The sequence below is a fragment of the Strix aluco genome, chromosome 1 (assembly GCF_031877795.1).
Source record: "Strix aluco isolate bStrAlu1 chromosome 1, bStrAlu1.hap1, whole genome shotgun sequence".
NCBI lineage: Eukaryota > Metazoa > Chordata > Aves > Strigiformes > Strigidae > Strix > Strix aluco.
In genome coordinates this window covers 31492783-31512599 of record NC_133931.1, presented here as the reverse complement: position 1 = coordinate 31512599, position 19817 = coordinate 31492783, and the positions used below count along the sequence as shown (strand labels likewise).

Sequence of the window (19817 nt, the reverse complement as noted above, 5' to 3'; positions counted from 1 at the left end):
AGTCCTCGAGTTTGTTTGTTCCGGATGTTGCACACAGCTTTGAAGTGTGTCAGATTTTTTTTGCCCTGTTGTTGCAGCAGGCAGACAGTGGACAGTGGGCACAGAAGATGTTTCAGAAGCTCCTGCTGATCTTTGAGAAGCTACAGATCTTTGTGTGAAGCCTGTACAAACCCGAGTGATCTGACAGACTAGATTCACTGTCACTTTTGGTGCAGGACAAACAGTAATCCAGAGATCAAACGGATTATGTTGTCCGGGAATCTGGCTGACTCTGGCTCTGGCAGAGACTCTTGAGGTGCCACATCACTGACAATATCCTTCTGTTTGCACAAACTCCAGGCATCAAAGGAAGCCATGTCAACTGGTGTAGATCCAAAACCAATGTGCTGTTGGAAAGTTGCCTGTCAGCACTTTAGCAACAGGATCAGACTTGTGAAGCAATTACTTCACTCACAGGTAATGAATGGAGCTGAATTAGCAGCTGGCTTTGAGGATGGTAAGAAGCTCAGGAAAAGAAAAGATCTCCCTTACTTACATTGCTTCATATAGAGGTCACAGGTTGACATTTTACATCTAGTCAGAATGTCTAGTTCACACCTAGACATAGACTATGCAGAATTAAAACCATAGCTTTGGGTCACAGATACAACAAGAAATAGTCCTTATGGCATTAGAGGGCAGGCAGGGGAGGGATCTTCCGCAGGACTGCTTAAAAGGGCTGGACAAGAGCCTCAAGACTTTTATAACTTTGTCTTTGGCAATATTTCATGCCGGGAAAAGTTCTGAAGGATTGAATCTACTGGAACACCCTGCTTTGAAGAAAGCTTTGCGGACTGCCACAGAAAACAATTGCAAGCTATCAGCAAATCAATAAATGGAGAGGGCTAGTGAACGGGGATGATAGCAAGGATGGTAGACTAAGGTTATCTACCCTTTTTCATACATATCAGTGCTAAAAAACAGTATTACCATTTTGTAGCACTGATTGTTTTAGTCTTGGGCTAGAAATCAGTACCCCTACTCTGAAGACCTTTGTTAAGAATAGCATTAGGCTCTATAGCAACTACAGCGATGATGTTGACCACTCCATCAAATTCTCAAAGTAAAGGTGAACGGACTGGTTACATTGGCCCATGTGGTCCTTTAATTTCCAGTAGTATTTCTTGGAATTTTTCATTTGCTCCTTTTTGCACTTTTGCATTTTGAGTGTTCTTCACTCAGAGTTGGAGATTCAAACCATATTAGAATTTGCCATCTGAAGTCATGAGTTGTTCACTGAAAAGCTCTTAAAAAAGCTTCCTGTATACTGGACTGTTGATGTCTTCATGAGGAATATTCATAATCTGAATTTGACAGTCTATCTGTTCAATCTGTGGTAACTGGTTTTCTTTTCCGACTGTCTCATTGCCCAGCAAAAGCTATCTTGTAAATATATAACGTAAGATAAAGATACTTAAAGTCTAAAATGTTTATCACTGTCACTCCACCTTTCAAAGCAGTAAAACCAGGTATCATTGTTTTTAACATTCAGGGACTACGTCTTACACATGATCTCTCAAAAGTATTTTGATTACACAGCAATCATGACTTCTCTGGTTTACTACAAAAACTTATCAAAATTGCAGTCTAGCACAGAACCAAAAATAAAATGCCTTTAAACTTAATAATTACATTTTGGTGTCCTTTCACATGATGAAAGAAGTGGCCACATATTAGATGAAGAGTTATCTGAGAAGATAATGCTTAGGCAAAATAGCAAACAACAGCAGTTTCTGAGCCCCCTGAAAGGGAGACTGAAATTGAAAAGAAAGTAGACAATTGTTAAAAGCTGCTATTTACAGTAAAAAAAATTAGGCTGGTCTCCAATGCAAATAGAGTGAGAGGACCAAGATGGGAAATTCATATAAATTTTGCCTCGAAGAGCATTAGTAGGAAAGCTAACAGTGAAAAAGCTACATGCTTCAACCAGCTGATGGGCCTCCTAAACAAATCACAGGCAAGATAAACCGTAAAGTTTGAGCTCTGAGGTTGGAGATGATTAATGCACCACAATCTCATTGGAAGGTGTTAAAATATTCACTCTAAAAACCTGCTGCAGGTATATACATAATTTCACTTATCTAAAGGCACAACAATTTATGATCTGTGTACATCAGAGGCCAAGAAGAGAAAGCGTTCAACTCACAGAAAGTTTGAAGCCCACAAATCCAGCTTGTTGGGACCCAGCATTGTACACCAATGAACGTTAAGAAAGGAAGCACATCTGAAGCTACAGCTGGTAAAGCATATTTATTTTGAATGTGTTCTCCCATCTCAAGTACTTTTTAGACATGTCTCCATTTCACAAATAAATCGGTTTAAAAAAGTTATGCAGAATTTGTTATATAAAAGCCACAGAAATGGTACAGTAGACATACTGCTTAAGAAATAATGATGATCCCACATCATTTACAGCAATAAAGTTACTGAAATGCTCAAAAAATTTCCTTGTCAATGGGGATTTAAAAAGTAAAATTAATCTAAATTTGGCTTTTTTACAAGACCTTTAAATAGCAGGCTGATCTCATTACCATTAATCATCTGGCATTAGATACAATTTCAAATTAAGTACTTCTGCAAAATCTGCAAAAATCAACTGATATGAAAGACTGAAATTTATAGTAATAGATCTGCTGAAACTTCAAGACAGACAACATCATTTTCCAAAATAAAAATAGTGGGACAGCAGTACAAAGTCAGGTTTTCCAAAGCATTGCTGTGTCTTGACTGGACTCCAATGAGACAACTTTCTTTAGGAAACTTTACACACGGAAAAATCAGTCTAAAAACTGATGTAAGTTAAATCTTTTTTTTAAAGTGCATTAATTGTTTGAACAGTACACTGATACTTCTAACAATCTTAAATACAGAAATGCAAAGAACCAGTATAGTGTCCAAAGTTTAAAACAAATTGACACCAAGAATGAAATTACTAGTATTTTTTAGATTTATAAACCCTTTAGGTTTAGATATGTATCTTTTTTTGTGCCTGCACACTCTAAGACAATGGAAACCTGATCCTGGTTGGTCACTGCTTTCATAATTTACAGAGAATGCTGTAAAAAATCTGGACTGTGGGCTTACTTTTTTTGCTGGCTGAGTTACTGAAAAGTCTCTTGAATTTTAGTGATTCCTTAGACTCTGAAACACACTCATTCACAGAGAAGCCCAAGCAAAATTAACAGGAATTTTAACTGCCAAGAATAAGATAGAGGACCTGTTATCAGCTGATTCCAATGGTCAGATGCAAATCATACTTCATCTTAACCTAGAGTAAGTCCATTTGGTGATAGAAGGTGTGCTCAGAACTTATTTCTGGGAGATGCACATATTTTCTGGCACCAATAACTGTTACTTCTGCAACTGTAATGAATTTGCAAGTGTACTGGCCACATAAGAGCCTAAAGAGGAGATTACGTTTATCTACCAAAAGAAAGGTAGAACAATGACTACAAAACCAATGACAGCTAAGTAATAAAGGCTTTAAATTAGAGCCAAAACTACAAGCAACTAAAAAGAATCTGGAAATGTGTGAACTACCTCTACAAAAACCATACCAAGGTAAGGAAATGGATACACTGATGACACTGAAGAAAACAATAGGACAAACAGTAATGCCTTCACCTTTTTGGGTTCAGAATCAGATGTGACGATGTAGTGTTAAGATGGTGAATTTTGTTTTGTCACTTACAGAACTAGAGATTTGTATTTATCTATACATCAAAAAGTCTCTTTACTATGCCTTCCAGTGTAGTATAAAGCTTGAAAATATTAGTTGTTGTATTTGCTTCTTTTTATAGATCTTTATGTAATCATGATGTTAAATAAAATACTAACAGTGAGAGCTTACTTAGAATGTTGGTCCAATTTCAAAACACTACTTAGCAGTCACACCAGTACTGAAAGACTACCATTTATTTATCTATCTTTTTATCAGGTTTAAGGTGTAGAATAACCACCACATGGAAGTATGAGACATTATATAATTACGTTTAACGTGTAGTTTTGGTATTCAGTTAGCTGCATCATCCCTTTTCAGAGGAATTATTTGAAGTGCTTTGGCTATTCTCTCTCCTATAGCTCGACTACTTGCTGCAATTATTCTTCGAGACATCAAATCAAATGGTCCACCTAGAAATCAAAGCAAGCAAAGTAACTAGCTTATATCTGGAGAAAAGTAAAAGTTGTTAAGAAAATGAGCATTGAAAAAAATCAAGCATAAATGATACATTACTATTTAGGACCAAGTTTTGCCCCTGGATAAAAATGCATTTAACACAACAGGTATCTCATATGAGCTACATTTAAATTCTCTTCAGTGTATGTCTACCGTCTTTTTCCACTCTTCCAGGTGCTCAGCCAAGAGCGTAATGGTTGTCTTGTAGTTGAAGAACATACAGTTGACACTGTCTATTAACTGTATGGGAACTCTTCAGTAGTAGTAACTCAGAAAAAGGATTGAAAAACCTCTTTGCCTTCTCCTTTCAGCTACGTTTTGCTCCCAGTTAGCTATTCAGAAGGAGAGTATCATGCGTGCCCGTGTATTTACCTGATACATCTAGCAGTACTCCACCTGCTTCAGTAATAATGATTCCAGCTCCTGCCATATCCCAGCAGTGAATCCCCATTTCATAATAGGCATCAGCTCCACCCGTTGCCACAAGGCACATGTTCACAGCTGCTGTACCAACGGCTCTAATCCTAAAGGAGACATAGTTGTTTTTTTAATTGAGAACAGTTTGTAAGAAAGTCACAACGTTTGCGTACACTGCACAGAGAACACAGAAGCATCACGCGCAAAGTGAACTGAGCAAGAGAAAATGTGACGGAATGCTGCAGCGAAAAAATAAAAAATTGGGAATGAAGTTTTGCTTAAGTATCTTGAAGAACTCTCCAAATATAGCAAATTTCCAGAAATTACATTTATGAATTCTGTTACACAATTTTGTTTTAGAGTAAAAACACATCTTAAAACAACTTCTTAATCTAAAACATATTATAGAAGATATGTACCCACGAAACAACAACAGATATTCTACTTTGCTTTTTGAATACAAGAATTCAAGTTGAGTGTACACTGTCCTCAGCGTTGAAAAAACAGTTACTTCAGTTTCACTGGTGATGCTCAGTAAGCATCTCTTGACTTGCAAAAAACCCTGACAGCAGTAATCCCAAAAAATAAATTACACAGCCTAAGTTTGGTCTGGATAACTTTATCAAACGCTTGTGTTACAAATTCCAGTTTCTTTTGGAAATATTGATGCATTCAGTAAGTAAGCGTGAATTGTAAAAATAATTGCAGTTATTTCAATTATCAGTGAAATGTACATTAAATTGTAACTGATAGCAGCTAAGTTAGTGCAAGAAGCAACTTAAATCAACTCCAATCTCATTTTATTGTTCACAAATAAAATACCAAAGTTGAACTGACAACATACTAAAACATATTCCCTACTTACAACTTGGCATATAATCTTTAATGACATCAGAAGACTTTTTGAAAGTACAAAAAAATCTATATGTTAAGTGTCAAAACAAGAATCCTGGGAATCTCAGCATGAAACTACAACAACCCCTTTTAGATCAGAAAAATGAGTAGGGTTGAGTAACAAAAAACTGTCCACTGAAACCACCTTTAGATGTAAAATGGTTTATGGAAATTTAGGCTTTGGCTTACCTGGAAGAGAGGAAGCAGGGAATGTAATCAAAATAAGAACAGTTTATGGACAATTTCAACTACTTGGACAAATTTTTTAAAATTGTACCGTATTGAAAGAGAAAAGGGAGACCTACTTTTGTCTTCCGATATACATAAAAAACCCCAACAATTTTCATTACTACACAGAAAAGAAACTAAGAAATTATAGCTTTTGTTTATCCAGTTTTACTCCTTGTGTTTCTGAAAAAAAAGTGCACAGAATTGTACTCTTTTTTAACTAGTAAACACAATACTTTTCAGTATTTAGTTTTAATATTACTTAGTTCTACAAAACCAAACATGCTTCACTTCTCAATACTGATTATTATGGTTCTCTTATATATGTCCCAGCTTGAAAAGTTAAACACACTTAAGAGTTTCTCTGCAGAAGCTACTAGACAAAAACATTTAAATTGTATTTCACATTTAAGGTGTCGGATGTAATGCAACCAATCCTTCCTAAAAATTATCATATTTACAATGTTAACACTACCAGTAAATATAAAAAATAGGAAGTATCTTACCCATGAATAGGAATACTGAGAAGTCTTTCCATGTTAGAAAGAACTATTTTTATAGTCTCTGGATCACGATTTGATCCCAATTCTGTTACTAAAAGGGATTTTGTAATGTCTGGAAAAGAAACAAACCCTCACTTTTCCAACAGTACAACTTATATAATTAGCAGAGTTTACTTCATTGCTTTCTTACAAGACTGAAAAAAAGTATGGCATTTTAGTATATTGCATATATTGAATATATAAAAATCTGTTCTTACATGGAAAATGGCAGGAAAAAATAAAATACAGCAAACAAAGCATGATCTGGTTCAATTGTGCATATACATTAATCGATGTCATTAGTAAATAATATTCTATTGCTATAAAAATTAGAATAGTGCTCAGATCTTTAAAAGTCCCACTTTAAATGTGAATTTTACTTTACATAGGGTAGTAAGTATACAAAAGAGATACTGATTTAAACCACTAGTTCACATCTGGAAGAAGTTGAATTGTTTGGTAGATTTGTTGCAGACTCTAAAAGACCAATCATAGATGGATTACAGAGGTACAGGGAATTAAAAACAAACAAAAAACCACAATGCACAGACACACAGGGAATAAAATCTTCAATTGCCAAGACCTGATTTTGCAAAGATCACAAGCACGTTATATGCATCAAAGAGGACATAAAAGCTGTTTCTCAAAACTGAACAATGCCTGGCCAAAAAAAGCCCGTCTCTGCAAAACAGAACTATGAGCTAAGAAACGGGAATATATTCAGGTCTAAAAACTGTTGATGCCTCATTTGCAAAATAAATGTAATTACTAGAAATAAGCTACTCAGTTCAGCTTACCTTCTTGGCCTGATACTTGAAGTTTTTGACCATTGCAAAATGCACCTTTTCCTTTTCTGGCAGTATACATCTTGTCTTCTATACAACTATACACAATTCCAAACTCTATCTGCAAGAAACAGTAAAGATACCTTGAGGGCTTTTTCCCTTTCTTCCTATTTACTGTGAAAATACAGATCTTAGTTATGACTAACAACAAGGAATTAATTTGGTTTTGATTGATTAGATATTAAGTAATAAAAAGTATACCTTTTTGTTTACAACAAAGCCAATTGAAACTGCCACAAATGGAAACCTACAAAACAAAACATTTCACTAATTTATAGTGAGATACTATGCTTCTTTCATTACCACGCTTACTCTTAATAAAAACAACGTTCAGTTAAATGTAATGTGTCTTTCAAAAAGAAACTTGGACTATATAGGAAGTATTAGTTTTCTGGAACCTGCAAAATTTACTATGAAAACAGACCCAACAACACCGATTACTATTTAAAATAAAAACTTTTCCACCCACTGAAACTAAGTCTGTTACAGCTTCGGGACTGTGATTTCTGTTACAGCTGTTACTAGCTTAGGCACTGTCATTTTATAGCCAAAGAATATGAGCAAGCCCCTATGCTACTAACCTTTCTCAGAAGGAACAAGCTGGCACAAAATGGTCTCATGAGAAGAGGCAAGTCACCTCCCCTCCCACCTCCACCTTCTCCACCAAAGCACCGACAGATATTCAAGCAAGAAGGAAGAATGCCGGGGGAAGAGCAAAGGCAGTGGAAAAATATAGGACATGGTGGGCTGCATCTCAGTCTAAGTTTTTAACAATCAACCAATTTTTTTTTCTAATTATTTTTTTACTCTTCAAATTTGCAGTTCCAAAACATTTGCTTTAATTACTATCTGCAAAAAATACAGACTTTTAAGTAACCCAACAGAATGGGTTCTTTTCTTATAGCTTTTTGAACATTTAGCAGGATTCAGCAGCTGTTTAAAGCTGAGTCGCACATAGCGGCTGTCATTTCAAAACTGGAACCAAATATGCTCAGAAAAGCTCATCAGGGTCAAAATCCATCATGTTTCAAAGACAGAAGGTACAGGCAGTCAGCATTACACTGAAAGTCCCCTCCTCATCCTGGTGCTAAATACCACTAGACAATTACTGCTGATATTCTGCTTTCTTTCGTGGTAGCAGCTCCTAGATCATAATGAATTTGAAATTTCTTAGAAATCAGCACCTAGACATGTTACCACCTTTCTGAAAATGCCACAACTCCTAATTCTGAGTCCTGTTGCTTTACTGTTAAAATCTGTCCACCTGACCTTGGCACTGGTGCCAAAGGCTGCTGACCCCCACACTGCATAGTACAGGTCTCTCATGGAACAAACACCTGCTGTTGGTTACAGAGTTACAAAAACTCCCCAGTGATGCTCAATAAATGCAAATAGTAATTTGTAACTATTAACAAGTTCATAGTATCTCCTTTAAAGCCATTTAAAAGTGAAAAAACCTTACTTTCATGGAACTGGAGAAAGAAAAAAGGTAATCAGCTGAAGTTGCTAACATAAAAAAATGAAAGGTGGACCTGTGTACGAAGTTGGTAGTTCCATCAATAGGGTCTATAATCCATGTGGGATTATCTGTCAAAATGCTGCCCTCTCCAGCTGCAACAGATTCTTCTCCAATGAAGCTAGAGTAGTAAACACATTTAAAAGATATAAAGAAATTGTTTTAAATGTCTGAATTACAACATTGTCCTTGACATGAAAATTCTTAAAGTGCCATGCAGGATTTTGTACTGCCACTGATCATACGTAAAAAGCTGAGAAATACACAATTTATCTGGAAAGTACCAACCACATCTGACCAAACTTGCATCAATATTTATGACGTCAGAGATAAGCACAATATGTGGGGAAAAGAACTTTACATTTTAATATCTATTACTGGAATTTAGCACTCAGAACATTGAAGTTTTCATCATTTTTTTCAGTAACAGCATCACCAAATTTTGGTCAGAATAGTTGTAGCTATTTACACCTTTCAGTTTATTTGTGCTACAAACCACCGCTTTTTAGCTTGCATTTTAACTGAAGAAAGCCTTTGTGGTCATATGCATCTGGTTAGGGCATTGCAGTAACTGTTAAATTTGTAGTCTTGATTTCAACCCAAATATGAGAGAAAGTTGTTAATCTCAAACCTGTTTAGTTTTACAAGCATTATAAAATGGTAATATGGTAAAGGGATGGAATCCAAACCAGAGCTCCTCCTGAGCACAGCAGAGCACATGCTCAACCATAATACTAAATCTGAGGGATACACAAGGCACAGTGCCATAGGAACCCAATTTTTACAGTTTTTGCTGCACATGAAAGTATTTGTTTTGAACTGCAAAGCTGTTGGGATGAGTCTAAGTGGGTGGGGTTCTCTTCTATGCTTTTTGCATGTTACATTTACCACATATTACTCAACCTACAAAAAGCAGGCATCAAACACATGCTTTCCTCCACAAACATGTAAAATGAGAACTGCTGAGAGTAAACAAATAAGGTCCCTTTAATATTGATTAGAAGTTTTATTAGATTAACTAAGGAAGTGAAGATTTTTGCTCAGAATGAAACAGCATGTTTCCAGAAAGCAGCAGATCTTCACAAAAAGAAAGAGACTGAATAGTTCTTTAGGTGGATGAGTAATTCATTAGAATGAGAAATTCAATACCAGTATGTCTAATGTGGCATCAATTATCTAATATAAAAAGAAGCTAAAAGATTCTAAAATGCTTATCAATGTCACAGAAACTGTTATTTCAAGGTCATTCCACAAGTCTGTATGCTTACACTAACTTGATTGGGTTACCGACATTTTGCATCACCTCAATTGTTCCAGTTCCATGCATATTTATTACGTCTCACATATGCAGCTACAATAAGAAAATCTCCAAGAAAGTGCAAGAAAAATTAGCAAACCCACTTTAAGGAAACTATTAAACTTGAATCCTTGTGTTAAAATGGGAAAGAAAGTCTCGTGTAAGTAAAAGTAAGTAAAATACATATAATTCACCCTTCAAGAATAAATTTATTTTGGGGGGGAAGAGGGGCAGGGGGAGGAAGAAAAAAGGGAAGAGCAATAAAAAAAAAAATCAGTATTTTGTATGATAGACTTTCAGTTACGCAGAATCTGAAAATGCTGTCTTCTTTTAAGGATGCTTGATGTTCTTAAACTGTATGAGACTTGCCTAAGGCACACTCACTACCACGGGACCCCACCAGAAGACAGCGAAGGCATGCTAGTTTCAACAGCCCACAGCAGACATGAAATTTGGGTTCTGGGTATCTTGGGGCCACCTTTGATTCTCCAACAGAAATAATCAAGAAGTTATTTACAGCTGGTTCAACTGGAAGTGACTTCCAGAAGTCTTGAGCAAGGCTAAACTCATGTCAGTAGACCCTGGGGACACCTTGTTTTGTTACTACAGCTCTGAGCAAAACTTCAGCCCACCAGTACTCTGAAATACTTAATATATTGAGGGTAAGGGAGAATTCTGTAACTTTTCAGCATACCAATTGTAATGAAATTTTACCAAGCAGAATCATAAACTTCCCATTTTCTACTTCCAGTCACCTCTCTCCTCCTTCTATCAAAAGTGTATTGACAAGAAGCCGTACCTGTGAGAAGGATACTTTTCTCTTATCAAAGAAATAATGAAGTTTTCTACTTTTTGATCAGTTTCTGTCACTAGATCTACTGGTGAACTTTTAGTCATAACAGATATTTCTTCTTTGAGTGCTCCACAGATTATCTGTTGACAAAAGAAAAAAAAAAATCTTTCTCCATTAACAGTATGGAAAATATTAGTTTCCCCCAAATTTGAGCATTCTTTTTACTGTGATTTTCTATACTGCACATACAAAACACAAACACAAGTAGTGACAAAACCTGGATTTAACTGCAGAAGCTTGGGCTTACCCTTGCATCCATCTCCAGCCCCTACTCAGCACAAACTTCTACATGACCTTAGATCTAAGTACTACAAGAAGATCCACTGGTACACAAAACTGAGCTCTATTTTGTTAGGACAAGTTTTAAATTTATAAATTTAAATATCAGAGTTGAATGAAACACTTAAGACTGAGCTTAGGTCAGCTATTTTTAGCCAGACCCTGCATTTATAATCTTAAAACTATGGGAATCAGCTTAAGAAAGAATACATGCCTCACAGCCCACAAAATATTTTTACTCTAACTTAGAAAGATTTTCTAAGGGAAGACTTTAATGAGGTCACTGCAGGGACAATGTTCTGCAGATTCTGCAGCTCCAGGGGACAGAATCAGTACGTGTGCCATCTTGTCTGGCTGCAATAGCATTCAAATGTACCAAGCAGAACTACCAGGAACTGAACATTTGGTAACCACGCTTATGCTGAAGTTCTGCCAAGATGTGCAAACTCTTTCCTGTTCTAAGCCATCTTAGATGACAAACGGGCAAAGTACCGCCACTGCAAGGGATGCTTCTTATTTACAGAAGCAGTCTATGAAGAGAACACAATATGGCAGTTCGTGCCAACAACAAGCCACTGTATTAAGTTGATTGAGGTGTTTGCAAGAAAGACTGTCAACAGCTTTCACATGGTAAAATAATAAGGTAGACAGGTGCAGTTTAAGGGGAAAAACAGAGATGTTTTTTGTTTACCACAATTCAGAATTATTTTTTTAAAATCAAATTTAAGGAACAAAAGATACTCCTCAGTCTTTAATTGGACTCTGTTCCAAAGAAAAGTACAAAGTTGTTTTCTTAAATTAACCAAGCTGTAAACATGAAAGACACTCCCATCTTCAACCTGTCCATCACTCAATGATTCTGCTAATTTATGTTTTTGACAAAATACTCCTCAGAAGAATATCCAACACCAAACTCCTTCAAAAGCTATATACATACTAGACTCAATAGACAATACTATTACTTATGAATAGTTTATATTTACCGTCCCAGCTTTCCTTGCTAAAGCAACTGCATAATCCATACATTCTTGCCAAGGATCTGCCATCTTCTCTTAGATATACAGCCTACCAAAAGGAGAGATTAACACAAAAATTATTATAGCTGTTTTTTTACAAATTCTAATTTTCTGCTCCCCCTGTTCTGGACTGCATGGTTTTTTCCTTGCTCGAATATGGAAGTTTGTCCTAGCCTTTACTCTGAAAAAAAAAAGGTAATTTAAAAAGTATTAAAAACTTAGATTAAGTTACCAATTTTTTTACCCACATTTTGTGATTATCAAAAAAGGCATAACATAAAAAACATTAACAAGTACAGAGCCTCCGTCTTGAAAGATACATGCATATATGAGACTCCACGTTTAGACACTGACCTCAATGTACATAAAGGCTCAGAAAAGCAATAGTGTGGTTACACACAAGCACGGTCTCAAATATGGTGTACACCTCAGGGTCTTTTTGCTTAAAAATACTAGAATCTTCACTGTAATTTACTGCAGAAGACTATTGACTTAGTTTATTTTTAAGTATGGTTTAAATGACTTTGAATGTCTTAAATTAGAGTTTTAAACCCAGAATCAATCCTTTCTGTATTTTAGTCCTCCATGTTTTGTTCTAGGGGTTTATTCCAAACACAAATGCGAAATGGTTTTGATTCTACATAAGCAAGTTACAAGATCCCACAGTCATTTAAAAGTGTCTTCTGTATTTTTATGTATTATGAAGCAATACAATATATGTTATCTTCTATTCATCTCTACTTTCATAAGCAATGTGAAATACAAATCAGCATATCATACATTATTTCTGATACACCCCCAATAGGCCACAAATTCATTCAATGGTGTTCTGGATTTTGGAAGTCTTTTTCATTTTTGAGCCCTACCCCTTTTAGAGCCTTCTGGGTATTTCCTACTTAAGTGATTCAGTCATTAAGTGATGGCCTTCGTAACAGTTTTGTAACACCTGCAGATTCAAAAAGATTAGATAAACGATCATAAAAAAACCCCGAGCAATTAACATGATCCATGAGTCCCCAGTCCAATCACCCTGATCTAATGGTCCTTGCCTCTTTCAGCCTTGGTCCTAAACAGGCAGAGATGGCCAGAAAAGCTCAGTAAAATGCAAAGGGTATGATGCTTCAATTATGTTGATAATGTTCTTTATTTATCATAGCCTTTAAAGCATGAGTTCTGTTATATAAACACAGAAGTAATTTGTCAGGACACAGAAGTGGGTACCACAGCACTACATAAAGTTACTCTGTTACCTATAAAAGACTGCTAATACTTGGGGAACCTTAAGTACACTGACATCCAGTAAAACGGCACAGAATCATGTAGTAGAGGAAAAAAAATCATTTAAATTTAAAACGTCACCAAACCCGTAACTCCAGAACAGGTATTCTAGTTAAATACCAGCGCCTACACTGACTGGAAGCACTGTCTTTCTGTCCCCGGCTTAGTTTTGTGGCGAGTTTGTCCCACGAACTGAGGGCGGGCATCCAGAGTAGAGGCTTGCATCCCGAAATAGAGGTTTGGATCCCGGGCTGGAAGGGCTGACGGGCGGCCCACATTGCCCGGCCGGGGCGAGGGCACCTCCCGTCCCGCCCGGGGGGCTGCGCGGCCCTGCCACCGCTCGGGCCGGGCGCAGCCTGTGTGGCAGGGCCGCGCAGCGCCCGGGGCGGCAACGCATCCACCTCACGGCATCCCGAAATGGCGGCCGAGGAAAGGAGAGGAGAGGAGAGGAAGCTCACCGGTACCGCCCGCCGCCGCTGTCTCCGCCGTCTCCGCTCGGGCTGAGGCGCGCAGCCGCGCCCGCGCGCAGGCGCCGGGGCGAAGCCGTTACCCCCGCCCCCTCCTCCCGGTGGCCGAGGGGTGCCGCTGCGCCTGCGCGGGGCGGGGCTGCTGGCCACGGCGGCTGAGGTAACGGTGCGTGCGGGCGGCTGGCGCTGTGCCTGCGCCGTCAGAATTACAGTTAAGGTGTTGAAGTTCGCCTTTAACGTCGACTTATTTGTAATAACTAGACGTGGCAGGGTGAGGATACCGTAAATGCTCTCCCATGGAACATGCGGTTGGCGTTTACCTGGGCTTTTAGCTGCTGAAGGTGATGCCTGCGAGCAGTTGGTGCCAATTGTTGTAAGGGGCCTCAAACAAGAATGCACCCAGCGACATAATTTTTGCAACTGTGATGTGTACATCCCTGGGAGGGCAGATAAACCAGCAGACATCTGTGGAAACCAGGATAAGGAACCTGAGAAACTTCGCAGACAGAGCCATGAGCCGAGACCTTATATGAAAGAAAGACTCGGAGTTTGTGGAAAAGACCTTAAGAGACACCTCTTCAACAACCACTAGGGACCACCACAGACCACTGAAGACCCCCATGGAAGCCCCTCAGAGACTCTTCCCCAAATTTTAGTACACTTGCACAATGTATTAACATATCCACTAGATTCCCTGGAAGCAGGCAGGTACCTCTCAGAAATCACATGAATATTTATTTCTTTTATTGTATATAATGAGTGTGCCTTTGTCTTTCAACATGCACGTTAGGTGGAGTGATCCCCTGAGCACCCAGTGCTGCAATAAAGAGAATGCCCGCTTCCTAATGTTACATTGGTGTTAGAGGTTTATTTCCAATTTCAGTGGCAAAGGCGCCGCTGTTGAAAACAAGACTGTGTTACTAAACGTGGAAAAAAAGTATGAAGGCCCGTGAAAAAGAATGTGAATGTATGTGTAACAGTGCCCTCAAAATAGAACAGCATTTTATCAATTCAGGTTACAGTGCTGAAAAACAGTAAAACGAGCAAGTTTCTTACAGATACAACTGATATTTATAAAATATACAATAAAACATTTTCCAGAAAACTCTTTAGCTTTCAAAGAAAGGTTTTTGAAAACAACTTACAGTTCGAATGATGCATTTTCAAGATTACTGTAATTAAAGTTACACGGAGGGAAAAAAGCTTTCCAAGACTGACTGATACCAGTTTTGTTGTTTTTCTGTGGTCTTTTGACCCTATTGTCTTTCATCAAGTAGAGGTAAAACACTAAGGTGTTGTCTTGTGTTCAGAAATCGCAACTGACGTAATTTACTGTCACATGTAAAATGGTGATTACTGTAAACAGGACAAGGGTTGTAGTTTGCTTTGTGACTTAAAATGATCATAAAATGTCTGCATCTCCAAAAGAAACAGCCTGACCCCATTTCCCCAATGGGAAATTTGGCACTTGTTCAAGGCCAAATGGGGGTAGTTTTGTCTTTTCCACATCAGTGAAGATATGGTTTCCATTCCCAGCAGTGCTGTTGTGTGGGACAAGTCACTGTGTCTTTTCATGTTTCCTCCTTCTCATTTGGTAAACAGGAATAGTCATATAAGCCTGGTTTTTAAAGTACTCACAGTCATTAAAGAACTGCAGAGATGATAAGGTGTGTTTTTATTAATTATTTTGCAAGTCATTCTTTACAAGGTTATACTAAAAGCATACAGCTAATTGAAAGAGGCACTTTGGCTCTGATTCAGTTTTTGTTGAGGCAAGCTGCCAAACATGCCTCAGTACAAGCTATATTGGACTGCGCCAGCATTATGGAAAATAGCTTCTTTGACGTCGTTAATAGTATACTTAACATTACAGCAAGTGTTTTTCAGGCTCTATAAGGGGATTTCAAATTCTGCATTGATCCTGAAACAAACAGAAATGCCTGAAATTCTCTCCTCCTAAGTGTAAGAATTTCTCTAATCCGTACCACAATTTGTCTCCTGCATTAGCCAGTGCATGACCTTATAAGCAGAAAGAGGGGAGCTGGCGAGCCACTTCATCCACCATCAGTGCCTCTTTGTATTTCCAGGCCAGTACTGCCAATGAGTTGGCGTATGACGATGGTGCGCACCATACAAATTTCTGCCACGTGGGTTGTGTGCATTGGAGTTCATCTAGATCTGCAGGTAACTGCACATTGTCTGGGTCATAATAAATCATCTCTAGCATGGCTAATTCCCTCAGGTACTGGATACCTCTCTCCATGGTGGTCTATTTGCCTGGGTGACACATAACATCTTCCTTAAAGGGATACTTTTCCTTCACACTTGACAGGAGTCACCTCCAGAGGCTGAGGACTTGTGTCCCTTTCCAATTGCCTTGTCAATGCCCCCTTCCCTAGAAAGTGAGCCCATCTGCCTGACTTCCTTACCCTCTAATTCCAGGATACTGGCCCTGTTATCCCAGCATCAGAGCAGACAGGTGATAATGTGTTCATCTGGACAATGGCTGAAATCTTTTTGCATATCCCACAGCTCATGTAGGGATAGGGATCAAGTGGTTACCTCTTGTTCTGCCTCTTCGTCTTGTTCTCGTGGTGGCCCTGCTTTGTCCTCCTTTACTAGACAAGCTTTCACATCCATTTCTTCATGTGTATAGGGATGACTGATAATGGCACTGGTTGATTCTCTGGTTCAGCTGCATCACTCACTGCTGGGATTTGAGTAGCCACAGTGCCTGTCACCAAAATCTGAGTAGCTGCACTGCCTGTCACCAGGGTTTGAACAGCTGCAGTGCTTGTCAGGGGGCTGGAGTAACTGCGATGCCTGTTGCTGGGGTCTGAGTAGCTGCAGGGCCTGTCAGCGAAGTTTGAGTAGCCACAGTGCTTGTCATGGGGGCCTGAGCAACAGCAGTGCCTGTCACCGGGGTTTGAGTAGCCACAGTACCTGTTGTGGAGGTTGGAGTAGCCGCAGTGCCTGTCACTGAGGTCAATCTCTGGGTGGTTTTCTTGTTTTTTTAACACTAAACAAGACCTGTAGCACATTCAGGAGACATAGCAATAGGATCATGCTGGCTTGAACATCCCAAGAGTATTAAAAATTTTCAAAATTCTCAAACGCTATTGTAATTAGCCTGGCATAGAAGGGGAAGATGTGGGAAGATGTCTCCTCCATAGGTTGGCTCCCTCAAAAGGTAAAAAGTGTAATTATTAATAATCTCCAGGAGATGGCACCCGAGGTACAGAGATGATGGCGATGCTGACTACAAATACCAGATTGGTCTCACGGTCAGTGTTACACAGTAGAGCGGACTGATACCCTTGATCCAGAGTGCAGAGCTGATAACCAGCACAACAGTGAGCAAGTAGGGTGTTACACCACACAGATCTAATAACAACTCTGAGAACAAATCAATCAACATCGTGACTAGTGACTATTAAACCAATACAATGAATACTTAAATTTGTTTTAACACACTCTGATCAGATCTGTTGTTATCTCAACCCTTTGGATCCCAAGTTGGGTGCCAAAAATGACTGTTGTGGTTTAGGCCCAGCTGGCAACTACACACCACGTGGCCACTTGCTCACTGCCCCCCACTGGTTAGATGAGGAGGAGAATTGGGGAGAAAAAAAAGTAAAACCCGTGGGTTGAGATAAGAACAGTTTAATAATTGATATATAATAGTAATAATAATAGTAGTAGTAGCAATGAACAGGAAGGTAACAAAAAGAGAGAGAAATAATCCCCAAGAAGGACAAGTGATGCACAATGCAATTGCTCACCATCCACTGACCGAGCAGCGATCCGCCCCCCGGCCAACTCCCCCCAGTTTATATACGAGCATGACGCCCTCTGCTATGGAACATGCCTTTAGCTAGCTCGGGTCAGCTGTCCTGGCCACGCTCCCTCACAGCATCTTGTGCACCTCCTCGATGGCCGAGCATGAAAAAATGAAAAATCCTTAATTTAGGGTAAGCACTACTTAGCAACAACTAAAACATCAGTGTGTTATCAACATTATTCTCACACTAAATCTAAAACACAGCACTGCACCAGCTACTAGGAAGAAAATTAATTCTATCTCAGTCAAAACTGGACACAGATGAAAGGAAATTTAATATTTCATGTAAGAGGCTACTATGAGGAGAACTGAGCTGCAAGGAAGTGTATTTTTAGGTGACACCTGATAAGCAAGATGAACAGAGGTGATCTATTGATAAAAGCCTTCAAACCAGACTGATCATACTCCAGGGCACATACTTTTCTAAAACAGACACACAAAGGAAACAAATGAAAATGAAAGTATGAGAGATTACTGCCTGCTTTCTTAGGGTGATGTATTATTTCCTGTTTGCTACACCATTGCTCAGCTGATCTAACATATCCAAGCAAAACTGAGCTCTTGATGTTAATATAACCATTCCCAAACTGTGTTACATATATCACACATATATGCCGGCAATTTTGTAGAACTATTTGAACTGGAACAAGGCCAGGAGCTGCTACCAAGAGCATTCTCAGTGGTAAAATATTTGCAAAGTCTTGACCTTGTGCATTCTCTAAAATTACTATCCAGATATAACAACCAAAAAGCTTGATATTCATCTATTTTAATAGTTTGGCTGAAAGTACTGTTTATTATAAAATCATTAAGTGTTTCTTTTGACAAATTCCTCTTCTCAGTTAAGTAACTTTGCATGCATTTTCTTTGCATCTCCTAGAAGTGAGTTTAACATACTAACTTTGAAATGAAACAGTTCAGCAACTTCTAAACATAAGCCTGTAAAATTAACAATGGTTTCAAATGTCAAATGTCTCCTCCAAAGTGTTTTTTTTTTTTTCCAAATCCAGTTGTTTAACTTTCCCTAAGAAAATGTGCTAAGAGAATAAGCTTTACAAAAACAAAACTTTTATATGCTAAGTAAAGATATGCTAAACACCTAAAATGTTAACAATTCTAGCCCAGACAAGATACTGAAGCTCTGGGAAAGTTTCTGCTTTTATTCCTAGAGTCGATGTTTAGGACAGAGTTTTCACCTCTCCTCAATGATTTACCTGTCAGACTAACTTAATTTGGTTTTGCTTCTCGGTTTTGGAAAACTAAGTGGAATAAGCTTCTATATACAATCCCAGACACATTCCTGGAATAAGATGAAAGTGAGTGTGAAAACTTTTTGGAGTCTTATCAACTGTGACTTGCCATATTTGTACTGTCGTTTACAGGCTGCTAGCCCTCAGCAGTAACTGCCGATTGATGACAGCAACCTTCCTGGTAAAACCTTTGAGATCTTCCCAAAGACTTCCTGCATCCCAAGTCTATCTACTCTCTATCCACAACAAATGTTATTTTAATTATTTTGCCTGCAACTGCTAGGGCAGAAAAATCAGGGACGGAAGGAAGTGTGTAAACAGAGAATGAGGATTTTCTGAAAAAAAAAAAAAAAAAAAAAGACCCTATTCTGTAGCAGCATTCTTGCTTCTGTAACAACAGTGGGGGAAGCAAGTTCAGCTTGGGGCTCTTCCCCGACTCACTTGTCCCACAATGATGGTGGCCTCTTACTGCATATTCCTTACCACAGCAGCCTAAGATGCAAAGAAAGGTGAATTGAGAATTGCAGTGGAAAGGGAGGAAAAGAAATAACAAGGGAAAAGGGGACTGTTCCTCTTGTGCTGGAAAGGGAGATGATGAACAGCTGGAGAGAGAGGCAGGGGAAAGTGGAGAAATGCACGTATACTTCCCACTGCCAGGAAACAAAGATTTCCAAAATATTCTGCCACTGAAGATCCTTTCCTTCATGGAAACCAGAAGCACCCTCCTTTTTGTGACATCCATACCACATCCAGTAAAAAATAATTTATCCTTGGTCATGTTAAAACTACAGTAAAGAGTACTGCAAAGCAAAATAAGAACAAGAGTCACACGCTTACTGAGACGTTTTGGGGTTTTATGCAAGTCCAATCAATATATA

The 19817-nt window shown here is 38.5% G+C and overlaps 1 protein-coding gene across 3 annotated transcripts; it reads right to left on the bottom strand.

The window, feature by feature from the left end:
* Positions 1 to 2270: 2270 nt before the first annotated feature.
* Positions 2271 to 13931, bottom strand: IMPA1 (inositol monophosphatase 1). Of its 3 annotated transcripts, none has more exons than XM_074816792.1 (9): positions 13840 to 13931; positions 12071 to 12152; positions 10755 to 10888; positions 8675 to 8779; positions 7344 to 7389; positions 7095 to 7203; positions 6262 to 6370; positions 4589 to 4740; positions 2271 to 4170 (listed from the first exon to the last, which is right to left on the bottom strand). In XM_074816792.1, exons 2-9 carry the CDS (start codon positions 12131 to 12133, stop codon positions 4052 to 4054), a joined length of 837 nt encoding a protein of 278 aa, XP_074672893.1. In that variant the 5' UTR covers positions 12134 to 12152; positions 13840 to 13931; the 3' UTR covers positions 2271 to 4051. The 3 variants fall into 3 exon arrangements, 2 of the variants coding, with proteins under 2 accessions (XP_074672893.1, XP_074672901.1); XM_074816800.1 differs by lacking the exon at positions 13840 to 13931 and adding an exon at positions 13512 to 13780; XR_012622210.1 differs by lacking the exon at positions 6262 to 6370.
* Between the last annotated feature and the right edge of the window lie 5886 nt (positions 13932 to 19817).

Excerpts from the sequence above, each read along its gene's own strand:
- IMPA1 (XM_074816792.1), bottom strand. The coding sequence starts at position 12,133 with ATGGCAGATCCTTGGCAAGAATGTATGGATTATGCAGTTGCTTTAGCA. Across the intron at positions 7,390-8,674 it reads ACTACCAACTTCGTACACAG|GTTTCCATTTGTGGCAGTTT; the intron begins GTCCACCTTTCA and ends TTTGTTTTGTAG. Across the intron at positions 4,171-4,588 it reads AGTACTGCTAGATGTATCAG|GTGGACCATTTGATTTGATG; the intron begins GTAAATACACGG and ends TTTGATTTCTAG.